The sequence below is a fragment of the Acomys minous genome (genome assembly GCF_964271855.1).
Source record: "Acomys minous genome assembly, chromosome: 19".
Classification (NCBI taxonomy): domain Eukaryota; kingdom Metazoa; phylum Chordata; class Mammalia; order Rodentia; family Muridae; genus Acomys; species Acomys minous.
In genome coordinates this window covers 31,909,946-31,935,984 of record NC_140499.1, presented here as the reverse complement: position 1 = coordinate 31,935,984, position 26,039 = coordinate 31,909,946, and the positions used below count along the sequence as shown (strand labels likewise).

At 42.6% G+C, this 26,039-nt stretch overlaps 1 protein-coding gene across 7 annotated transcripts in view; it reads right to left on the bottom strand.

Moving 5' to 3' along the window:
- Positions 1-275: 275 nt before the first annotated feature.
- NBEA (neurobeachin) overlaps positions 276-26,039 on the bottom strand; it is a 545,308-nt gene continuing 519,544 nt past the window's right edge. For all 7 annotated transcript variants that reach the window (XM_084768707.1, XM_084768708.1, XM_084768709.1 and 4 more), the window contains 9 exons: positions 24,940-25,029; positions 22,450-22,642; positions 21,038-21,109; positions 18,775-18,930; positions 17,919-18,089; positions 7,839-7,940; positions 5,818-6,014; positions 3,840-3,991; positions 276-2,064 (listed from right to left, as the gene is read on the bottom strand). In XM_084768707.1, the coding sequence (XP_084624833.1) occupies positions 1,974-2,064; positions 3,840-3,991; positions 5,818-6,014; positions 7,839-7,940; positions 17,919-18,089; positions 18,775-18,930; positions 21,038-21,109; positions 22,450-22,642; positions 24,940-25,029 (1,224 nt within the window). In that variant the 3' untranslated portion in view covers positions 276-1,973. The remainder of the gene's footprint in view (positions 2,065-3,839; positions 3,992-5,817; positions 6,015-7,838; positions 7,941-17,918; positions 18,090-18,774; positions 18,931-21,037; positions 21,110-22,449; positions 22,643-24,939; positions 25,030-26,039) is intronic.

Here is a 26,039-nt window from a genome sequence, read left to right as displayed (position 1 = left end):
CTCAATGACAAACTCTGCAAAGTGTAGCTTTTAGATAAAAATGCCATATCTGATTATACTCACATATATTTCTTTTATCACTTGCTTCCTGTTCCCTGCGGCCCCTGTTGCCCACATACCTGGCAATGGACAAGAACACTGCTGGCTTTATCAGGGCTCTATTCATGGTTTTGCATGTGAGGCTCTCACATGAGGCAGTGCTGGCTTTTCAAATTCAAGGGGCAGTGTAAGGAGTGTGTGCCACTGAGGCATCCGGTGACGTGTGGGGCAATCAGTGAATTCTTTGCATATTTTATTTTTCGTTTTTTGATTTCCAACTCACACACATCTGGCATATTTTACATCTTTGCAATAAAACATGGTTACAATAGCTTAAGGAATTTATATATCCAAAATATTTCACCATGATCTCAAGATGAAATGACCTTGTCTTCCAGATGTTCAGTGCCTTCCCAATTCTAAGCTACAAACTCAAGATATTGCTCACAGCCTGGTGATGAATAACGTAATCAGTACACTGATTCCCCATAATTTCAGAATTTCATAAATACAAACAACAATGAAGAAGGAATAAATTCAGTGCTAAAACTTTCTAGTACAAGGTGGATGACAAATAAGTAATCACAGCAATAAATAATGATATGTTTCTGGTGCAAAGTGCCAATACAAAGAACCCATTATCCTGTTTTATCGTTTGAAATAAATGACTGCAAATGAGTGTAAATTCTGAGAAAATTACATTCCTGTAACATGCCTCATAGCCCTACCGACACGATATGTACACCTATGACAATACAGTCACCAAATATACAAAGAAGAAACATGAAAATGTATAGACCCCTGGGTGATAGCTGGATCGGGACGACGGTTGGAAAAATCATTTGAGAGCCATAACTTTATATTGGAAAAGAGAAAATGCCTTAGGCTAGGAATGTGGCTTTAGGTGAGAAACTCACAAGAAATGTTTGTTATTGTTGTAATAAAGTCTGACTCCTTAGTGAACTATGCTATTGGAGAACCAAAGAGAGGGACATGTTAGCATCCTGATCCTCTCGACATGGAGCCACGGAGCCAGTGGGCTGACCAGGGGAGAGGTGTCCAGGTGCTGGGACGTCGATGCAATGGGACTAATGATTGCGACTCCCGTTTACACACAGTGGAAACCAGACCCTCATCCCCAGGCTCCCTTTCTGTTGCATCTTCAGGTCCTAAAGGGCAGGGCTGAATTTTCTTTGTATAAAGTACCAACAGTGGCAAAGAATGGCTTAGTATCCAAATGCTATATGAGCAAACTTCACGTAGAAGGGATGAATTTAGATTAAAAAGTGCAAACTATAGTTTTGTGAAAATGTCAAAAATTACGGATTGAGCCCAAATTCAACCCCTTTGAACAAGCTGTGTTCTTTCCGTTTCCTAGCTTGACTGCACCTGTTCCATCAAGACTGGGGAGTAGGGAGCATGCAGGTTGTAACTCCACAGTAAATTAACAAAGGCTGCTCTTTCTTTATACAAGGTTTCACTTTTACAAAAGTATCCCTTTAAATAAGATGCATATGATGTACAAAGTATCAAACGTGGGTTTTGTTTTCTCAGCTTGAAAAGAGGCTGGAAATGGGATGCAGGTTAGGTTCAAAGCTTAAACTTTGTAACAACTGGGCACAAGGTTCCTCAGAATTGTCAAAAGTCTCTTGTGAGGCTTCCTACAACCTTTTCTCAATAAACGGCGATATATGAAATAATTACCAAAACGTCTCCTAATTCAGATAATTTACATGATATAAGCTTGCTTGACAGCAGCTGGTGTTCAGTCCTGGAAAAAACGGTGAAATGGCTCCCGACTATGATGTTCGGCAACTGCTGGGTGGGATGGATGTACAAACAGAGGCCGATGTGGACGCGTGTCCCCACCAGAGATCCTGCCTTTCCACGGAGCACTTGAGCTCCCACTTGAATGAGGCTTCTGCTGCTTCTCCTCAGTACCTGTTCTGATGCTCATAATGCCACCGATTAAAATCTATATTAAAAGCTACAATGCTGCCGGAAGCCATGCCAGTGATCAGAGTCCTGGAAAAGCAGAGACGGTGGTGAAGAAAGACAGGAGAACGGTATGCACTTGCCACTTCATGCTGACACTGGCCTTATCTCCGGAGTTCCCAAGTTTTAACTGTGTTCACTGAGAGCTCAAGCCTTTCCTCTCACTTCTGCCAAGAGCTGCTGAGCTAGTGGAGAGCATGAGTAAAGCCCATCAAACCACATGTTCTAGTGTGACCTGGGGCCTGCTGCCTCTCAGCTGTCACATTCATGGTCTAGCCGCGTCCTCCTCTGGGAGAAGCCAGGCCCTTCTGCAGACTTCAGTCCTTGTTTCTTACTGTCCTTGGCCACTGCACTGCTCACTACAGAGCATGGCTATGGGGGTAAACATATGAACTACAAGTCTTCCTGAAAGCTCAGGTACTGTACAGCAACAGTTCTGTCTGTTGGAAAGCTTAGCTACTGTACAGCAACAGTTAGTATCATAAAACCTTCTGATCTAGCGCATCCATCCTGAGTCATTGTCACCATGTAGGTGAGGTCATCTCTGTCCCCTATTGCTTGTGCTGGGGTGGCTCACTAGCACTGAGTTCTAGTCTTATGACGCCAGTCTTGATGGAGCCCTGTGCTTGGCTGTTAATCCAGCCCATCATCAAGACCAATGTGCCCTGCTTGTACTTTCTCAGTATGTGTTTACCAGATACACTGTCTGTGCATGAACTGTCTCAATGTAGCACTACTTTGTTCAGTACACATTATCAAAATTAATAATGATTTAAAATGGAAACAGGAAGATGGTTGACACCTTTCCTACACTACGATGGTTCTGTATGTGTTCCCTGATGCCTGCTTTGACCCTGACTGACAAATGGCTCCTCCTCAGCCTCCCACATGGCCACTCATCTCCTCCCAGGGTTCTGGTCCTGCTCTCCTTGCATGCAATTACTTTTGATCACATGATGGGTCACCTTGTTATGTACCTTTAGCACTTTGCAGGATACCTTAGCTATAATACTGGTAACAGATACGTGTGAAAAGCACATGAAGGAATTGAAGGAATTGAAGGAAGAATGTTTCCTACACTTAAGATATTTAAACACATTAAAAACATTCACACATATAAAAATAATTAAGAAATAAGCTACATCTATTTTCTGATAGTAATTATAAGTTTTCCTTAAAAAACATTTATTCCTCAGAGACACTGTCTTTGTCACATTGTCTTCCTCTTTCCTTTCCTTCTATTTAGTGTGTGTGTGTGTGTGTATGTGTGTGTGTGTGTGTGTGTGTGTGTGTGTAGGCCATAAAACTACTCCGGATTTCTTTCCTCAGACATTTTATTGTTCTTGACATGAGGTCTCTGTCTTGGAGCCCATAGACTAGACTAACTGGCTGCCCCATAAGCCCTAGGGATCACCATGTCCTGTCTCTCTAGGGATGAGGTTACAAGTATGCACACCATGCCTAGCTTCTTCATGTGGATTCTGAGAACTGCACCAATGTCTTCATATTTACACAGCAAGCACTTTTCTGATTGGACCTGCAACACTGTTTTCTTGATGTCCTCTGTATCATTCCACTGTACTGTAAAAGATGTTTTGTTACATGTATGATATGTGTTAATATTTAATATATTTTAAAGCTAATATTCTTCCTAGAAACATTTCCTACGGTTGAAAAACTAGGCCTTCCTTACTTTTCTCCAGTTTGCCCTGTCTGTGCTGGTCTTTCCTCCTCACAGGCTGTATGAGGAGAATGGTAAGCTTCTGACCTGTTCCCATGATCACATTGCCCTTGACATAGCTTACCTTTGGTCATGGGATAAATCCATGGCTCTAATGCCAGCATCACATCCAGGGTAAATGTACAACTGCTTAAAGTCACAGGCCTGCCAGACCTCCACCACACCATTATCCCCTCCAGTCACCAGGTTCTGTCCATCACTGCTCAGGAGAATAGCCTGGAAAAAAAAGGGGGGCAGATAGCAACCATCTCTTCATTTGTTTCATGTCAATGATCATGAATGAGCAACAATTAAATAACTGAGCAGTCAAGCATTTGTCCTAGTATATGCAAGCTTAACCAACCAAACAGCCAGCCAACCAACCAACCAACCAACTAACCAACCTCCAATAATAAAAGCAAGAACTGGCCAACCACCACCCACCAAACAAGCACTAAGTAACCAAGCATGAAACAGTCAACCACCAATCAATCAGCAATCAACCAACCAATAGCCAAACGAATACCAGCCAATCACCAACCAACCACCAGCCAAATACCAACCAATCAACTACCAGCTGATCATCAACCAGCCAACAATATCCAAGAAACTAACCACCAAACAACCAGGTATCAACTCACCAACCAACATCCAACCCCTAATCAATCAATCAACAATCAATCTCATACCAACCACTAATCAGCCACCAACCATCAATCACCCACCAATCACAAACCAACAAACAACTCAGTAATCAACCACCCACTTACCAAGAAACCAACAGACCACCAACCATCAACCTGGAAAGCACTGTCAATTTCCTTAACAGTATCTCCTTATTTAGCCAATTGTTCAAAGTTATTAAAGTCCAATCTACAGACCTTTCAATATGGACTCTTTCATACTTTTTTTTTAAACATAGGGTTTTATTAAAGCCAATTGAAAAGAATAAAATAAAATAAAGTATTTAGGGGGTTAGAGAGATGCTTAGTGGTTAAGAGTGCTTACTGCTCTTCTAGAGGACACAGGTTTGGTTCTCAGCCCCCACGGCTCACAGTCACATGGGACTCCAGATCCAGAGGATCTGATGGCCTCTTCCTGTCTCTAAATTCAAGTGTGCACAGTCCCTGATCTCCAAAGATAGCATAATTAAACATTAGATTGAAATCTTTAAAACTAATTTAGTTATAAAACGATGAAAGTCACAATGAGAATATTGCCAACCCAATCTAGGAAGAACTTGATAGAACATTGCACTTTGTGACACTCTTAAGTGTTGATAATGGAGACTTGGCACAAAGAGCAGAACTGTACTTCCCAATAGTACTCAGGACTGAGGCGGCAGCCGCTGGGCTTCATTTGTGAACGAGGACAATAGGGAACTTGAAGCTATAGTCAGGGTTCTCAGGACAGGCCTCTTTGTTTTGTAATGCCATCTCTCCTGCTCATTTTCTGTCAACTTGGCACAAACCTAGACACATCCAGTAAGAATAAATCCTAGTTGAAAAAGTGGCTCCATGAGATTAGGCTGTAGGCAAGCCTTGCAGGGCATTTTCTTAATGAGTGATTGAGGTGGGAGGCCCAGCCCATTGCAGGGGTGTGCCATCCCTGGGTAGGTGGTCCTGACTTGTATAAGAAAATAGGCTGAGCAAGCCACGAGGAACAAAGCAGTAGGCACTGTTCCTCTATGGTCTCTGTTTCAGTTCCTGTCTTCCCTTCATGATGTACTGTCATCAAGTGAAAATAAACCTAAACTCTTTCCTCTCCAAGCTGTTTTTGGGCATGCTGTTTTCTCACAGCAACAGAAACCCTAACCAGGATACCATGGGAGCATAGTGCTGAGGCCATTGCTTGAGAAGAGGCTTGGGAAGATTTTATCTGTGTAAGCAGATAGCTGTGGTCCCTAGAGTGTAACTTGCTGAGCATATGCACGACTAAGGAGTCTTGGGTTTATCCCAGTAAGTGTATAAGTGGATGCTGGGGAAGCTCTATACCAAGCCATTTTATGTCACGCAAGTTTGACTCCCACTGTTTCTTGCTGCTCAGCACTGATATGTACTCACCCTGGTGGAATCATTGATCTCCATTTGAGCCAAAAGTTTCCCATTGATACTGAAGTTGCTAAACCGTCCTCGCTCATAGTATATGATGCAGTGGCCTTCACTGGATACAGAAATTAGGCGTGGGAATGAGCAGTTCTCTGGTCCTTCCAGGGCCCTCAGCAGGTCTCCAGTGATGGTGTGGACCAGGCAAGGGCCCTCTGCAGTGGGGAACAGAGATGCCAGGTCAGTTAGAGAGTGCGCCACCCCAAACCACACCTGATAGGCACTTAGGGATGCCAGGCCAGCTAGAGAGAGCACTACCCCAAAACCACACTTGAGTAGGCAGGAGGCTATAGCACTCATGCATGCATACATGCTTGCATACATACTGACTATATCCACCTATACACACACACACACACACACATACACACACACATACACTCACACACACACATACACACACACATACACACACACATATACACACATACACACACATACATACACACACATACACACACACACATATACACACACATACACACACACACATACACACACATACATACACACATACACACACATACACACACATACACATACACACATACACACACATACACACATACACACACACACACACACACACACACACACACACACACACTCACCCCTTTGGTACCCCACAGTGAGGCAGCATCCATGTGCTCTAAAGTTTTCATCTCTTCCCCCACCTCAGATAATAGTTGTCAAAATAGATTTTAACTTCATGGTCAGATGAGGCAAGAGTGTGCCCAGGAACTTTGATCTACTATGTTTTTAGATGGTTCTTGTTAAGAGAATGATGAGAGCTGTGGCTAAATTTCTTCACTTGCATCCGATTTCAGCATCACAGTATAGACATGTCACTGCCAAGCAAGCTTTGTCTTTGCTCATTTATATGTTAGGTGTAAATGTGTAATTAAGAAGATAATCAATTAGTTCAGACTATAGAAAAATTTTGCCTTTTAAAATTAACAGTGGGTCAAAGATGTAAAGAGGAGCAGAAAAAGGCATATCTTATTCATGGCCATGGAAAATATATTGAGGAGATAAAATTCCACTGGCCCAATCATGGAAATAAATGCGGTAACTTCATATTGTTTGCTTGCCTCTTGGCTCACTCAAAAGCCAAAGCCTGCACAAACTGTGGATACAGTTTTATTTCCCAATTGATATGAACAGCCACATTTTTATGCACAAAATGCTGTCATTATCAAACTATATTTAATCTTACCCTGGCTAACAAGGGAGGACTATGGAGACCTGTGGGAGGGAGCACAACCCTTTGCTGTCACCACGTGTAGAAAATTAGCATTTTGCCTGCACCTGCAGTGCTAGGCTCACTTTCTTGCTCTAAAATGCAAAGTACATGGTCTTTTGACCTCAGACTACTCATTCTCCGTAAAGCTGTGGAACAATTTCAACAATGAAATCAATCGTCTAGAGGCTCTAGGCTTCTGCTCAGCTCTGGCTAGCTTCCTCTGCTCTCCCTAAAGCGCACAGTCTTTCTGTCTTGAGAGTTCCCACAGAGGTCTCTAATTCCCTCAGAAGAGCCATCTCAGTTTCCTTTCCAGATGAGCATTCTTCCACAAAGGCAAAGAACAGAGTCTGTCTCCTTCCCTCACCCTCTGCACAGTGCGCTTTGCATAGGAAGGACCAGCAGAGGAAGGGGAGGTCGTAAGGGCAGACTATTGAGTAACCTACTCCAAGTTCCCAATGCATAAGCTGTATGCCTCTTTTGCCTTTGAAACGCCCCTTTTCATAGCTGCACTGCATGGATTCATGGTTGAATTTACCCATGTTTGCGTTAGGGTGCTGGTGACCACATCATAAGCTTTTAACCATACTCTGTGTCAGTGTTGGAAACTAAGCAACTGTAGAGAACACAGAGATTACATCTGACTACATTGGTTCTCCGGAAGAAAGCAACGAGAGTCACAGTTAGCTAGAAAATGCTAACTGCCTAGAGACAGAACATGAAAGAAGCGCCTTCTGACCTTTAGCACCGCTGATAACCAGTCCGAGTTCGGCACAGACGGAGACACAGACAACTTCATGGTCATGGCCTGTGAGGACAGCTCTGGGAGCAGGATAGTCACCTACAAAGAAACGGTAGCAGGGCATCACTGGAGACCAGTGTAGACTTGATGAGATAGTCACCAACGTTGAGGAAGGGGATTTACTAGCTGTATGGCTAGAGCCACTCACGTTACCTTTCTGCCTCCCTCACGTGTGACATGATCTAACCCTGTCTTTCTACAGGGCAGCTGGGACAGCAGGAAAGTTAATCCACACTAGTGCTCAGAAGTGTCAGTGGTTATTCTCTCAAACAGGCAGTTATGTGTGGAACTGTGTAGTCATGGCAACATCGTGTAAGGTCAGATCATCTCACTGTCTCTAGCTCCAGCTTAAATATGAACATAGCGGAAACAGAGCACTGGGCAAAAAATGGTTTCTGAATGCACAGCGACCAGTAATTAACTCAAATCCAATGATAACGTGCACATGGCATTCCTGGCAGCTATGGGGATGGTTCTGGAAAAAAGTGTCTTTCACTGTGTGTGCCTTCAAGCCACACAGCATTAGTGAGAACGTCCTGCACTTGTTCAGAGGACCACAAGCTCTGGGCTGTAGTTCTTTCAGTACATACGTTTTCTGTTACCCGTTCCTACTGTATTCTCAGCATGTATCAACTTAGTATACATTACATTGGATTGTATCAGACTACATGATTTTTGAAGTTGCTGACAGGACTTTTAGAGGAATCCATTAGGTAAACTCTAATTTGGAATTAAGACAGAATTTCCAACCATTTATGAAAGGGACTACACATGCTCCTGCCATTTCATAATACGCATTTTTCTGAAGTGGCATTCTCAACATTAAGAACTATGAAATCAGTATGTCTACTGACTCTGAAAATGTCTACAGTGTTCTACATCCCCCCAGTGTATTCAACCAAGACGTAATCCACGTAAAAACAAACACACCCATCCCATTGCTTCCTTTTTTAAATGGTGAAATTTTAAGTATACCAAAAAAATTGTTTTAAAACGGATGTCTATGATTTATTGTGGGTAAATGTTTGATTTGTACACCTCTTCCTGTGCCTGTATAACTACAGTTGTATAAAAATGACATGGATAGAAAGGGTCATGTGTGGGGAAGGTCTAAGAAACTGCCCAGGTCCACAGTCGGCCCCACAAGGCAGCCACTCAGCCCCCTCCCCAGTGCCTCTGTGACAGGAGCTGGATTTCAGTGGGAGGTCCTATTTCTGAATCTCGTGCTTTCATACTCTCTTAGAAAAAGCCCGTGAGGGGAAGCAGGAGAAAGTTGTGGGTAAAGTTATTAAGGAAAGGCAAGAATCTCAATTTTCCACTTCTTGGGAACAACACTAGCTAGGAAGTCAAGCTGACCCATCTTCCATTGGTGGCCTCACCTCTGAAAATGCTCCCCAACTGCCTGGCTGCCTTCTACTGGCAAGGAGCTGAGTGAGGGTTGTCAAAGGCGAGGACATGTAGCCTGTGGCAGCAATGTTATGATGGCTTGTGATACCAGGTTTCCAGGAACAACATGTGTTCTTATGTGGCTTATGGTCACCCATGTCACATTGTGTTTCTTCTTTTTTTCCCAGCAGTTACACTAAACTCATATTGTGTATGCCATTGGTTGATCTTGGATGCATTGTAGAACCATCTTAGCAAAGAGCGCATGTGGAGGAAGCCACCTTTGTGCTTGTATCTGAGCACAGTGGCTTCTTTTTAAGTCACCAGCTTTACAAGCCATTGCTCTTGCACCTTGAAGAGCCACATTGTAATCTGCGTCTTACAACTGCAACCAACTCTTTCAGAATGCTAAAAAAATCATGTGCTAAGAGATCAGTGGATACTTTCTTGAGGACAGAAAATTCTATGATATTCTGTGCTAAGTTGTTCTGATCAGACTAAAACTTCTTCTAGGTAGTTACGTGAAACCCCGTTGTGGTCATAATTATGCTGTGAATTTTTTCCTGTGGACTTTTGCTTGAGGATTAACTGTAAGTGTGTTTTTCTCTAGCTAGGGTGCAGCGGCTTAAGAGCCCATTTGCAAGGTGTGAGACCCACCCTCCCACTCTTTCTTTGTGATGTTGACAATTTTGTTCTCTTGAAAAAGAACCAAGTTGATTCTTCCACATAGCAGCCAGATTTGCCTTTGTTTCTGGAATTAGAAAATTTTTTAAATATTTATTACACATTAAGTATTTATATGCTTAAGATTAAAGAAATAAAAGGAATTCCTTTGTTCTCAACCCTGCATAAGAAATGTAGAATTGTTAATTCGCCCTTCTCACATCTTAAAGAATATCACACATTTTTAAAGTTCCCTGCTTTCTCTTCTGGTTTTTTTTTTTTTAAATCTTGTTTTGTGGAGTAGGCTGCTCAGCTTGGGAACTTCTTGTCTGCTTTTTCTCTGTGCACTCCTTCTGCATGGGGCCCCTCACCCCTATCTTGTCTTTCAGAGAACTTCCTTGTGTTTGGGCCTTAGGTCTTGGCACTCCTCTTTCCAAGAACTGTGTCCTGGCCTCATACCCTGGCACTCACTGTAGGGCAGATGCACAGACGTGAAGGCTCAAGAGCTGGCATGTGCACCTGCTACCTGCATGTCCCTTAGGCACTGATGTGACAGTGGGAGGGCTTACTATTTTCTACATCTCTAGAGATTATCCATGTCGGGTGAGTCTTCTCCCATATGTAAAATGTCATTTCCCCTTTGGTGCATTTCTGAAATGCAGACTGGGAGACTGGATACTGTTGCGCACAGCAGTGTGTTATCAGTTTTAAGTTTACGCGCTGCTGTAATGGGCTTTGAATATGGCAAAGTATCTCCTACAGTCCTGAGTTCACCTGAAACATATTCACACAACTAACAATTCATGTTTCCAAGACATCCTGAGTTTCCTGTTAAAGCAAGGATTGGGCGTTAATAAGATGTGTGTCCACACTTGTAGCTAGAGGTTGACACTGTGCTTCAGTGAATCTGGAGCTTGCTGTTTTGGCTAAACTTGTCTGGCCAGTGGCCAACCAATGCTGGGTATACAGATGTGCAAGGTCACTACTGGCCACCCCAGTGTGTGGTGGGGAATTCAAATGCAGACCCTCTCATACTTGGTTAACTGCACTCACTCACTTAGCCTTCTCTCCCAGATCTAGTTTAAGTCTCTGATTATTTTCGGGATATTAGTATACTGGAAAAAAAACCCTGAAATTATATCTTTAACAAGTTATTAGAAATAATTTATGTCCCTTATATGCTATGAAAAAAAGCAATCATTCAATGGTAAAGAATTAAGAAAAATAAGCAAAAAAAATTTAAATTCCTTATGTAATATATTTTCCACAAGGAAGACCCATCTAACTGCTTTACATTATGATCTTAGACTGTGGAGGGGGAAACCTAAATATTAAGTGGTGCTGTTCAGGGCCCTGGAAGCACTGCTCTTTTCAAACTGCTCCAGGTTCAGCTGTGGAAGTAAAAAAAAAAAATGTTCTTCAAAGTGTGTTTTGAATCAGAAAATCTGCAGCAAGGACAAGTGCTTTTCCTATATTTCATCACCAGGGACAGATGTCACACACCCCAACAGTCACTCGAGATCTTGGTAATACCCTGTCACTGTCACATCACAGCTGATGGATGGAGCTCAGGGTTAAAGGGCCTGGCACGGAGGGAGGTGCAGGTGAGACCTCCCTTCCAGGGACCACGGCACTTCACCCCTTCCCCACTCATTTCCTCAAGGATGGGGAAACCTCCTCATCTTGCCTCACTCCAGTGCAATGGATGATAAGGAACAAACGCATCTGGTTCTCACAGGCAAGTACTGGAAATTCTAAACAGAAAAGACTTAAAATAAGCAGAGTACATCTCACCTTTATCAAAAATCATTTTAGTATCCTTGAAACAGATGGGGAAAATGACAAAGGCTGTCGATGCTGCACAGATGTGACAGGAGAGTGCTCATTAAGATGGTCTGTGGCTTTGAGACATGGTCAGCACACAGACTGAGGCTCTAGGACCCACAGTCCTCAGTGTGGGTCTGTGAGCATCAGAGGGTGAACCTCAGTGACACACAGCATTCAGACTTTATTTCTGGCCTTGGTAATATCACTACAGAATCAAGATGCAAACCATTTTTTTTTGTTCATGCTTACACTTAATAAAAATATGATGGAGTTTTAATTTACATTTCCAAAATAAAGCAATAAATGCTACAGCAATTTCATTGACATTGTGATTTAAAATCTTCACCAGAAATTCTCTGGAATAGCTAAGAACAGTGGCTGAAGGGTTGTTGGATCATACTAAGTGGCCCATGATGGGGTGTCTTTGGCCACCCATTCACAGTGGTCTAGGGTCTAGGACTCGGTATCTTTCTGGTCCTCCCTCTTCTACAAAACAGCCACAAGAATAACTGCCTGTTGCTCCCAAGGACTCTACATGATGCTCAGATGTGCCATTCAGTGAGTCAACTGGTCAGAGAACAAACTGGTCATTCTTGATGTTCGCATTACATCCCTCACAAGCTAAACACCTTTCTTAAAGTCTCAGGTCCATCACAGGAGAAGACATAGAAGAAGAGAAGAGCAGCCCCAGCCTTGTCACGAGCCCCAAAATGTCTCCAGGTATGAGGTGGGATGCTATGTAGAATGGCCGCATACCCCGGCCTGTCCTGAGCTAGGACGGATGGCCCACTATGGGCATGGCCACATAGCCTCAGAACGTCCCGTGACTGAAAATTATCACAAGCTGACCATGCTTCCTCTAACACCTAAGAAAACATGTTAGCATTTACTACATCCTAGATAAGATGCCTTGGGTTGAGAAATGAGCCAGCTAGGTGTGTGTGTGTGTGTGTGTGTGTGTGTGTGTGTGTGTGTGTGTGTGTGTGCGCGCGCGCGCGTGTGCGTGTATTTAATTAATTAAAGATTGCCTCTGGGCCAGTCTCTGTCCATGTACTGGTGCTTATCATACTGTTGGTCAGTGGTGGCTGAGGATCTAGCTCTAGGATTGCCTTTAGATAAAAGGCTGGTGGCAAACAAAGAACTGAACTCAGCTTGGTATGTTTGGCTGAAGGCTACAGCTGATAGGAAGGTCAGTGTCCAAGGTGAGTCCAGCACAGTAAGTGCCCAGAGAAGGTGCGCGTGCATAGCTGGAAATGTCTTTTCAGTCTTTTCATGGTCTGCACAGTATTTACACATGAGCAGAGAGATCTGGGTTTAAAAAGTGGAGCTGAACAGCAGATAACCATCTAAGCGGATACTGGTAGATTTGATTTGAAAGATGAGTACTAAATCTCCTTTCAGGGTTTTATATTGCTATTGTTTTTAAATTTTCATATGTATGTATCACTCAAAATAAACATTTAAATTACATTTGTTAAAGCACGTTGGTCTTGAGCTGAGGTCCTAATGTGTTTTGGGGGTCTACTGAAGACACAACGATGTTAACTCGCTCCTCTGGTGACTATCTTGTTGGAAGCTACAGCACGTAATGAGAGCTGTCAAGTCCCAAGATCAATGAAACTTGTGCCCTGGGGATTCTGCAAGAATAGCATTGATCTGGTTAAAGCTCACCAGTCAGAGATGGGCTGTAATATATTGCAAAGAAGGACTCTAGAGGATAAGCGGCCAAGTCCAAGACACCTACCTGACAAAAAATTCAATCAGCTCCTAGCACAAATTGCCTGCTCTGCTCTGCGTTCTTTCATGCAGGAGGCTGCTTCCAATTAAAGTGCGCAAATTAATTTTTATCACTTCCAAATTAGTTTCAGAATTTGTGTAAGGCTGTTTCAGATGAAAGCACCTGTCCCTGGTGTCTTTGCAAGTCTGTTATCTAGCCAGGGACCTACTGATGATTTCCTATGGTCAGAGCCATGTGAAAAAATAACAATAGTATCACAAATATAAAATGCAGTCGTGAATAGGACCATTCGACTTGCAGCAGGAGCCGGTAACCTATTCTTTTATAGTCTGGAATTTTGTGCCATAATCTGTTTGCAAATTTCTATTGTCTTTGTAGTATGGCCATAGAAATGGTTTTAAAAAAAAACTTAGAAAAAGACATTATGCCACTTTCCGAGATATCTAAATCAGTCACAGTATAGTTAACACAGTGAAACTAACCTTTTTATACCTGCCTAGAAATCTACAAACATTACTTATTTTTCTTTGTAGAATAGAGGCATCCATTATTATGTAGCTCTGACAATACAAAAGAAACAAGTGCACTCAGGCCCTTTGACTTCATGGTTAGATTTCAGCGATGCTTACATAAAGTCAGATACAAATCGTCATTCCAGGATGCTGGCTTGAGGAACGAGTCTGGTTTGGTCTCTTTGACATACAAAATGATTCAATATCTATGGTAAGCTAATCTCCACATTATAGCAGCTACTGGACAACACTGTCCTGGGCTACGGGTTCCCCTTCAAGTCTAGGTTAGTCTATACACCCTACAAATCCAAGGGCATTACACCACACACTATTACCAATTTAGGTATAACTATCCTTTTGTTATTGAACAGCAATGTAAGCTGAGACAGAAAACACATACAGCCTGGTTCTCTGACCTGTGACTTGGTAGCTAGATTAGATTAAAATGGACAGAAGAGAGAAAAAAATCCCCATTTTTATATTACTAGTTTTTGATGACAATGACTACATGTCTATGGCAGTTCCACAGCTGTCACAGGTATGGCTGTGGATGCCTTTTAAAACACATATTGACTCAATTTCTTGAGTCAGGCATAGACACGCTGTGGGGGCAGACTGTTGTAGAGAGGGGTACAAAGCTATCAGAATGAAGGAATACTAAATAGCGTTGCCTATCTAAAGATTTTACTATTATGATTATACACTTGGCAAAAAGCAGAAAGTTTTGTTTTTTTGTTTTTAAATATAACTCAGCCAGGCATGGGGACATGCGCCTGTTAATCCTAGCACTCAGAGAGGCAGAGGCAGGCAGATCGCTGTGAGTTCAAGGCCAGCCTGGTCTGCAAAGCAAGTTGAGGACAGCCAAGGCTACACAGAGAAACCCTGTCTCAACAAACAAACAAACAAACCAAACCAAAACAAACCAAAAATACAACTCATGAATCCACACCCAGGTTGCAAAGTTCCACGTGTGTGTCCATGTACTGGAGGTGTTAATCTTATCTGGTAGAGCTACTGAGCCACGGAAATACTCAGTGTGCTTGCTCACCCAAGAGGCAGGACTTGAGTGTGAAGGTGCGGCTTCTGCTGTTTGGTACTCATAGCTCCGTAGAGTCCCAGTGACAAAGCAGGCAGCAACAGCATCGCCTGCTCTACCCTTACTGCATCTGCTTCTCCTGCCTTTTCTAGAAGAGCAACTGTTTCCTCTGCTGAGGACAAAGGGAGACACACACCCCAGCCCACATTCCATGTCAGATTGAGGGCAGCAGAGTACACTTTTTGGAAGTTTGTGGATTCATAATGATGACAAGGGTTTTTGATTCTAAAAACATTCTTACACATGGAAACAATATTGAAAAATATATGTTGGTAATCATGTTTTTTAAAGGATAAGCTTATCCTTATTTAAGGCTGAAATAAAATGCTGACTTTTAAAGCAGGGTGTGATGGTGCATGCCTTTAATGTGAGCATCAGGGAGGCAAAGGCGAGTGGATCTCTGTGAGGAACAGGGCAGCCTGGTCTACATAAGAGTTCTAGGCTAGCCAGGGCGACACAGTAAAACCTTGCCTTTAAAATTTCTGCTTTCAAAAATAAATAGTATATTGACTAATTCATTCTTATTGATTCACATAAACATCAAGCATTTACATAGCATCTGTTACCAGGGGTTTAACTGTTTTAGCTATTTCTAGATTTAACTTTGCTGACGGACCAGTACTCTCCATCTTTAGAGTTAAAGGCACCCTAGATCACAGCATAGGCAACACCTACAGTTACTGTAATTTAGTGTTTTCTTTCAAGTTCTTTACCTAATGATAATATATAACATAAAATATCTCACCATTGCTACCAGATGGTAGCTTTTAAGATATGAATTTCTCTTTAGAAGAGTTAATTTTTAATTATGTGTATGTGTATCAGTGTAGGGTACATACATGTGAGTGAAGGTGCCCAAGGAAGTCAGAGGCATCAGATTATCCTGGAACTGGAGTTACAGGATGTGAGCCTCCTGCTGGGTGGGTGCTTGGAATCAAACTTGGGTCCTCTGCAAGAGCAGTACTCACAAGAAGGCTTTCTCTGGTCCATCTCTCTAGCCATATGGATTCCCTTCTGAGTTTCACTTTGAGGATGTTAGTTAATTATGTATAAAATGCTTTTCTGTTACTTTTAAAAATTCTTTTATATGTCTCATTTTTGTCAATGTATATGTAACATGAAACAAAGCTTTGTTGCTTGGACAATTTAAGGAGTGCTACAGTAGTACAGAGATAAAGACCATTTGGACATGCTTAGATAAAACTCCATGTGTGGAGTGACAGCCCCCTCCCTCACACACTAGAACTCTGCTGCAGATGAGATTGGGGGGGGCTTAGAAGTGAACATAAGGATATTAGCTTATTTACATTTATCAGGAAATGTTCATTGGTAATGTAGAATTGGAAACATAATCTGAACAGGTCAGGAAGCCCTTGAGTCACTGTCATACCCTACTCCAGTGTAGGCTAGGTGCCTTCATTTTTCATTCTGTCCTTCTCACCCCACACCAAGAGATAAGCATCGCTTCATAACACACTCCAACTCTAGTGATCAACACTGGGAGTAAACTTCATATATCTTTTGGCAATCTTGTGCAATGTTCGAGCAACTTCTTTAATGATATATTCCTGTAGTCTCTGTACTATATGATAGAGACTTAGTTCCTGTCCATTAACAGCCATCTCTTATTTTGCAGCATTCAGCATAAAAAACACACGAGCTGGGAGAAGTGTGGGATTTAAAGGCATTCTCACTATTCACAGATATTTATATCCTTAATCATCTCTACCCAGGCCTTCCACCCTTCACTATCACCATCCCTGGCAACCTCCAACCTCAGCCATCTCCATCCTTAACTATCTCCACCCCTAGTCATCCAGAGGCATCCCCATGCCACCAATTCTATTCTTCATCTCCCAAACCACTTCCACCTTTAGCTATGTCCATCCCTAACTGCCTCCATCCTAGCCATATCAGTCCCCATCCGTGGCCTCGCTGCTTCTGTGCCCTGTACCATTGCTAGATATGATACTGCTACTATTACCCAACCCATATTTAAGGTGTGGTTGATACATATATTACAGCTTGGATTAGCCTGACCTAGGCAAACTTGACACTTTGAAAGCCTCACAGAAATTATTTCATATTATACAGGAAACAGACATTCTAACCACTGATGGTTTGGTAATTAAATGTGGTCCTTATTTCTTGGCCAGGTTCTGTCTAGCATTTCAGTCACTTAACAACACTATTTACTGGAAACTTCTCATGTACATCACAACGCCAGGACCCCGAGACTCAGGATCTCCCAAACATGGCATCACCTGGACTGCGTAAGATGAGTCCTTGGAAATCTAACTCTGGACGGTGCTGTCTGAAGTGCCAGACTGTATGTCTGTGGGACTTCCAGAGCCTTCCTAGCAGGGCATACTTTTAGGAAGCACTGTCTTCTCTCCTCACACAGAGCTTCTTTATAGGCACCTCAGGCAAGGCAACCGACTTGCAAGAAAATGGTGAGCCACTCGACTGATGTATAGATAAAAGCTTACTGAATTTTAAAGAAGGCAGAGGTTATACCTAGCTGAGAGAATCCCCGAGATTTACCAGCCCAGGGAACATTTCTGAAGCATGGGGACATCTAAGTGTTGGGGACAGCAGCTGAAGGGATCAGCGAGTGGCTGTCATCAGAAGACCTGGTGACTAGTAACAGTTCAATTTACAATTCTTTTTTTTTTTTTTTTGCTACATAAGCTTTCATATTTTAAGTCTTTCCAGACTCTGCAAACATGAAGTAAACCAAGAAAATGCACTTAAGTTATGTATTGTCTGAAAAAGCCATTGCGGGGAGCACTTACTGCTGTTGGGGTTGTCTCCTATGATATGGTGCCTCCCACTCCAGTACCAGAGAAGCAAGGTGGCGTCCCGGGACCCAGACACAATGTAGCAGTCCCCACCGATGTAGGACTCGGACCGGGCCAGGCAAGTGACCACATCCCAGTGGCCAAATACAATTTGTGTCAGCTTCCCTGCAGCACAGAATGAGTCGTGTCACTTAGACCCACTGTCTTTATGAAAACAGAATTAATTTTATTTTACTGATTTGTGGAAAGAATTCACAGACCCTCAAATTTGCAAGATAAATCATATCCATGCACATTTTTAAGGAAAAGTCTTGTAAAATGAGATCACCATGATTTTTTTTCTGACAATGGAGAGTATTACTTTTTATCTTGGATATGAGTGTAATATGGCAGCGCCACTGAGGTATAAACTTAGGTCAGTAGTGAGCTAGAGCAGTAGTTCATTTCTGAGGCAGAACCAAGGGCTTAGCTTATAGTGTGATCACCAAGCCTTGACCACTTAGAGTTGGCACAGCATGGAATATCTACTATCATGACTTCATATTAGAGGGATATGCTCTCTGTGAGTGCATGTGTGGTACATGTATGTGTTTGTGTGGGCATATGTGTGCCCATATGAGTGGAGGCCAGGGGTTGGTATCAGATGTTTTCCTTAGTCACTTTCCATCTTGTTTTGGAGACTGGACCCAGAGCTTGCCAATTCAGCCCCAGAGATCTCCCCTCTCTGACCCTTCAGTGCTGGGATTATAGGTGTGTATAGGCTCCTATGTGGTTGCTGGGTTGGAATTCAGGTCCTCACACTTCCATCATCTCCTGAACACTGAGAATAAGCCCTTATTGCAAAGATTACCTGTTTCTGTAGAGTAAACTCTGAAACTCTTATCCCAAAACCCACAGATGAGGATGTAGCGATTATCTGCTGTGACCACAAAGCAGTGGGCATTGATCTGGATGCTCTGGTCCACAAGGTCTGTGATCTGCCGCTTGTTCACACCAGAATTATTTGCTAAAAACAAGCAGAAGAGTTTCATCATGCCCTCATGGAAGGAAAATAGATTGTGCTTCCCTGATGTAACAATGGGCTTTCAATGATGCAAATCGTAAGGTTTAGACATTTTTCTACCTTGAGGAATATACGTTTCCTTAGTAGCAATTACTCACAAGCTATTTCATATACTTAAAAACTTTGTCTGCAACCTCAGTTCTTCCATCAACAAACGAGGGCCGCCAAGGAATCCAAGATAATGAATTCAAAACATATTAAAGTATTTAGATACATTTGTTCTTATACATGTGTTTTATGCTCCAGTTCGCTAGTGTCCTGTAAGAACCAGGTGGAGGTGAATCTTATACATGATGCAAAGTGTCTTAACGTTTGCCTCATCCGTCACTTCCCCATGGCACATTTCAATCCATGTGAAAAGCTAGCAGAGAGCTGCTGGTGCGATCTGGGAAGCCCATGGGGAGCTTCAGGTCAGTAGCTTTAAAGACCTGGGTTGTCAACAAACATAAGGCCTTTGCAGCATGGCTAGCAGGGGAGGAGACCAATAAAAGAGATGAGAAAGCGATTGGGGGAGAGAGACAGGCAAAGAATCGGCGTGCAGCCCCAGGAGTACATCTGAATATAGCCAGGAACTCAGAGACATCTATGATTTCCCCAGTGCCTGTCTGGATGCCAGCCTGTCCCTTAGACTGCACCATCCTTTCAGGCAAAATCCCTCCCTGAATTCTTAAACACGAGGTGCAGATGTGTAAGGTTGCCAATACTAGGCTCTAATGCCAACTAAATCTCAGCACTATTATTTGTAGATAGTTACTAAAGATGTGAAATAATTACTCTGTTAAGGTAAGCAGTGAGAGAGAATTGACATTTAGAAACATTATTAGGGGAGAATAGGCCAAAAGTCCTGCATTGCTGGAAGATCACACAACTCATGCCTGGTTACTGAAAGCAGAGCTGTTAGTTGTCCCATGGTCACACACTAGCCACCTATTTCATTGTCAGTATCTGGGGGACAGAGAGATAACAAGGAGAGACTCAGAAATATTCTTAGTCCTAAACCTTGTTTCTTTACAAGGTATGTAGATGCTGTCTTGTTGGGGATGAGAACGAGAAGAGGAAGCCAAGGCCTGTCTTCTGGATCAAAATAAAAGCTGAATCACCTGAAGAATAGAACCACACTGCTCAGACAGAACTGAGCAACTTTTTATAACATTTCCGAGTTTCTTTTAGCTTAATTTGCTAAGCGATTCCACAAGTTAGGGGAATATACATCAGCATAGACCACCTGGCAGATACAAAACCAAGGGGCACGGCATGCCTATGGGCCATGTGAGTACGAGTGGTTGAAACTCAGGAGTTTGCAATTCAGGTATCTTTAATTTAAAAAGGAAGTTTAGCCCATTGGATATAATTTTTATAAAAGGTGCTTTCCAGTACTAATTCCCTTAGTAATCATTGAATCTATTTACCTTAAATAATATGAAATTGTTAAGAATACCTTAGGCCCAAACAAAGGGCACTGTGTACATATTTGCTTTTTAATATTTAACTTACATGACCTTCTAGAACATCAAGAAAATGCATAAGTAATTGGTTTAATAGCAAAGCATTCTTGGGTACATGTGGAAGGTAGCAAAGTCCTTTTGGCAATCTGATGTTATTCTCATGTTGATGCTGTAATATATAACTCAGCTGTATTTTGAGACAAACAAAAAGGTAAGAATGCATAATCAGCAGAGATTTTAAAATACATCTTTGTTAGTTGCCGTGGTTTTAATGAGACATGACTGTCCTAGGCTCAGGCATTTGAATACTTGGTCCCCAACTGGTGGCACTGTTTGTGAAGGTTATGGAACCTCTATGAGCATTGCTGGAGGAAGCACATTTCTGGGGACTGGCTTTGAAGATTTACAGCCTCACCCATTTGCACTTTCTGCTTTGTGTTTGGGTGAAGATGTGAGCCCTCAGCTTCCTGCTCTGGCTGCCTGCTACAATGGTTACAAGTCATGAGGGACTCTCCCTCTAGAACTATAAGCCAAGACAAACTCTTTCTTCCCTTGGTCATGGTGATTTATCACGGCCACAGAAAGTAATGAATATATTAGCATACCAATTAGTGGGTCCATCTCAATTGGAAGATGATGTGCTTGATCCAAGGAGTATCCTGGGGCTCCTCTGAGGCCTGAGGAAGTAAGCATGGAAAACGGTCATGAGAGTATCGGAAAGCATTTCCTAATAAAGGGAGCTTTATGATGCTTACATAAAACATGCGTTTGTTTAAAATTTGTGCTGACTCAGTTCTATTACGTGACTTCAATAAGGAGTCCTAAAAAGTCACCATAGCAGAGACTTTAGGTTTTTCCTTGAGATGTAGAAAGCCACGAAGAGTGGTAGGTTAGATTCACAGTTTCTCACAGAGCAACCAGTGGGCCTGGGACACAGACAAGGCTGGCTCCGAAGGAAAGAGGTCAGGTGGGAGCTGGACTTCCTCACAGGGGCCTTTCCCAGTGACAGGACTAGTCAACTCAAGTTATAAGTTGAGTCATAACTGAAGCTATCATCCCACGAAAAGCTGCTTTTGGGATTGACATCTGGGGTCTGATTGAGTTCATCTGTCATATTTTCACATGTAGTTATAAAATAACTATACATAATATTCTTGAACAATTTAATAATTGAACCCTTTATGGTTCTTTTTCTTAATGAAAAACATTCCTAGAGGCCAAAACCTCGTGAACAATGAAGTCTTATTTTCTCATAAGATGTCTGCTGTACACTCCGGGGCCAGCAGAAACTGCAACACCCCCTGTTGATAGTATCAGCAATAACCGTAAGCCAGGGCCAGCCACATATAAGCTCACGGAGGGAGTGTGGTATAAATCAGCGCCCTTTCAGCATGAGGTAGACATCAGTGGAATAGAAAGATCCAGGTTAGATCAGCAGGGCTCATCTTTTCAGTCCTGCGGCTTTGCAGGAAGCCTTAAGTGGTGAACGGGGCCAACTAAATCATTTGGTCACATCCATGTCTGCCCTGGTTAAATACGGATCAATATGTCTAAATGTTTGCGATGACATTATATCACTTCAAGATGTGCCGGCTGGAGCTCTCAGGGATGAAATGTGGGACAAACACATGTGCAATCACTGGACAATTTAGTTATTGCATTTTCTCACAGACCAAGCTCCATAAAGCTAGGGATGCTACTTGTCTTGTTTCCTGCTGAATTCCAAAAGCCTAGGACTGTTTAACACACACTGGGCATTCACATATTTGCTAAACAAACTAATAGCAACAAAGGGAATGGATTGTAGTTCTTGTCTACAAAGTCCAGACAAACCTGCTCTGTTCAGAAGCCTGTTGAGGTGCAGTGGAAGAACAGTGCCAAGCCCAAGGCACTGCAGGGTCTTTGGAGTGGGCAGGCTGGCCTTCACAACAGCCTGCCATAACGCCTCTGTAATGACATGCAAGCTCCCATCACCTTCTTCACCTTAGCTGTACAGCTCGTGCCGAGGCCCACGTACCTACTGTGTTGTGCCACCTGTTCACTGCGAACAGTCGGCTACAGGTCACTGTCACCACTGCAGGGATGGTCAGGTGGGGCAGGGTGTTGGCAGCCACGTGGGTCACAGGAGAATTGGATGGAAACTTCAGCACCATTATCACATCTTGCTGCATCTGGTCTTTAAACATGAGTGGGCTCTGTGGAAGGAAACACTGTTGAATAGAAAGGGAAGAGACAGAAGGGAACAGAAAAGATAACTCGGTTAGTGGAAGGTCTGGGCACCTCAGATAGAGCAACATCACCTGAAGAAGGCACAGAGCAGAGAGAACAGAGCCTCTGCAGTCACCCTGGCAGTGCACTCTGTTGCTAAGGGTCAGCCTCAGTCTGTAAAATGGTCAGATGGCCATGTGGACAATTAGCTCACAGATACAGCCACAAGAGGAGACATAATTGTTCAGAAATTTAAAAAAATCAGTCTGATGGAAAATTAATCAGTGGCTGACGTTAGCATGAAATGTAAAGTGATTTGACTGGTAACTGTCATCTTCCTTGGTCTAACCTAGGCACAGTATACACAACTGAAATACGACCACCTGCAGGGCAGCCGGGTGCTCTGGCCAGTGTCTTGCTGTCTCTGGGTTCTGGCGCTGACCCTACTATTTAGGGCTTACACCTCCTCTCCCTTACAGGTTCCGTTTACTGTGGGCCAATACTTTTTTTTTTTTGAGCTCTTCTTTTAAACATCTAATATATGAAGTGATATTAGATACTACAAGCACTATAAATTCTATTCTACAAAACATAAAATAAGGATGGAAATAATTACTACTCAGCTATCATACATGTTTGAAAATTTTCTCTATGGATCACAACCTTACAAAGCTCACTTTCTTTTAACAGCTCCGTGCCAATTTGGCATCTGATAATTCCTTGTGGGAAGGTAATGTGTTCTAACTGGGCATTCTCCCAGAATAGTTACCACCACCACCACCACCACCACCACCACCACCACCACCACCACCACCACCATTATCATCACCTCATCATTAAAAACAGAGAAAAGTAATGTGGAATAAAACTCTCCCACTAAGCCATTTCGTACTAGAAGGTGTAAGAGACTCTTGGGCAGGGTGGAGCTTGGCCCTCTAAGAGCACCTCCCTGTCTGTACTGTGGCTGCGAGGCACCTGGGGACAGCCTGTGTTCCATGAAAACCTCTCTGTTTTGTTACACAGAATGGCCAAGTGCAATTAAAGGATACACACTCTGCTTACGGGACTGAAACTACATGGATGACTGCTGCAGGGAGGTTTAAGCAGGTGTGTAGCTCTATTTCACCAGGTGTGAACTGCCTGCTTCTTGGTGGCATGAAGGACACACCTGGAACTTTGTCTCACTACTTAGTCATCGACACTTGGAGGGCTCAAAAAATGCATTAAATAAATGAAAGGGATAAGCATTCTTTCCATCAGAGAAATGTTAGCTTACAGCTTTCCCACACACACCCACGGCCACCCAATGTCAAAGCTCTCCACGCCACTGAGGGGACAGGCTTGTCTCCAAGACCGTGGATACACATAAATCATCTGAGGATTCATTTGCAACTGTTTCTGTCTTGAAACCATTTGTTGAACTTTTATCCAAAAAGTAGTGAAAGATCATTAAAAATACATTAAAAGTATCTCAGCAAAATATTTGCCTTCAATGAATTAAATAAAGGGGGGGGGATGTTTGCTATTTGCCAATGCAATGAAAAGGGATTGCTTTGTTATGAGAATGGACCTTTAAATTTTGGAAGAAAGCATATAATTCTTTCCTTGCAAAGTAAGACTAAAAACATAACGTCATCAGTGCTTGATGAGGCCAGCCAGCAGCTGCTGGGAGCTTACATGACAGGGGCTGGCCTATGGGAGGTTCAGAAGCAGGCCTTAGAGTCTCTCCAGTGCCAGGACCCATCAACTCTAGGCTCCAGATGCTGAAATCCCAGCATATAGCGGTTAGGTACTCATCCCCAGCTACTTACTAGTTAGTGGCAGAAATGGTGTCTGGTCTGAATCTGACTTTGGAGCCCTTACTTGTAAACAAGCCTGATTTGTCCCACACCCTCCCTGCAGGAGTCACATACTGTGTTTAAAGTCACTCACTTTCCTTAAAATGAACCGTTCTTCTGTTGGCGTGTGTGTGTGTGTGTGTGTGTGTGTGTGTGTGTGTGTTTGTGTGTATACTGCATGGTAATTTACAGATCTAATTTAATTGGGGGCCAGTGTGTGCACCTATGTGTACACCAATAGGCGTATGGAGAAGTGGATCCTGCTTTTGTGGGCCCAAGATTGGGCTCACTGACTAAGCAGGACTGAAGAGTAGAAATTACACATTCTTCTAGCATGCCCTTGAGCTTCAGAATCAACAGATATGCTGGGAGGCCTCTGAAAATGTTACTGAAATAGCATTTTACTTGCCTTCTACCTGGGTACAAAGGAAAGGAAAATCCCTTCAAGGCTGCTGTCTTACCAGGTGCATGGCTGAGCTCCGTGGCGGATGTGGCTCGATGAGCAACTGAGATGGCGTCTGCCCAAAGTTCTGTATCTGTGCTTCCATGGCCTGCAGGGCAAGGAGGGCGACTGTCATAATCAATATGTGTCAAAAGGGAGGTCAACACGCTTCTGACAATGCAAGTGTAGCTCCAGTCAGCCATAAAGAGAGTCCAGAAAATTCCAGGAGTGCTCTCTTCTCAGGGCACAGAACCCTGCAAGTGTTAGTACTTTGTAGACAAGCTTCACTTCTAATCATGCTTCAGTTAAGCACAGCACTGCTCTGGGGTTAAACATAGAAATGATTATCTGTGCATCCACGCATGCAGTTAAAGACCAGAAACACCTTTAGCACCAAATACAACACAGGTACCTTAATAAAATCCTTCGTAAGGAGGAATGTATGGGGGTCTCTAATAAAATAAGCTTCTGGAATCTTCATGGGAAAAGAGAATGAGACATAATGTCTACCATTAACATGAAATAAAAGTCAGAAGAACAGGCATTTCAGTTGACACAGAGGGTAACCCAAGGTCAGAACATAAAGGTGGTATTACAATCAAGTATAGCAAAGCTTTCAATACAAAAGTACATTTTAGCTTGCTATGGTGCTTTAAGAGGAATTTTGGGGATATTATTTGTAAGGTATGAATTAATTTCTCTCAGTTTCCTCCATGTAAACTTTAGAGAAAACTCACTAAAAATGAAAGAATTCTTGGGTATCCTGAGCTATATATAGCATTCTATTAAAGCCTGTGCAGATATGAACAGTAAAACGGTATGAGTCTCATTAAGTAAAACTAATTTCTACCTCAAACTTTCTGGATTACACAATATAAGACTGCATGCATGTGCATGCCCACATGTATATGTGCATTTGTATGTTGAAAGACCTAAGTATTTCTTCTATTCATAAATTTTATAGGTAAAATATTTCAACATATTAAATTAGACTAATAAGATTTTCCCTGAGATATTGTAAATGTGTAATTTAAGTCAACAAGGAAAAACACAATATTTACTACTATCATTACTCTATTACCATGCTAGATTCCCCCCTACAATCATGTGCAATTTGGT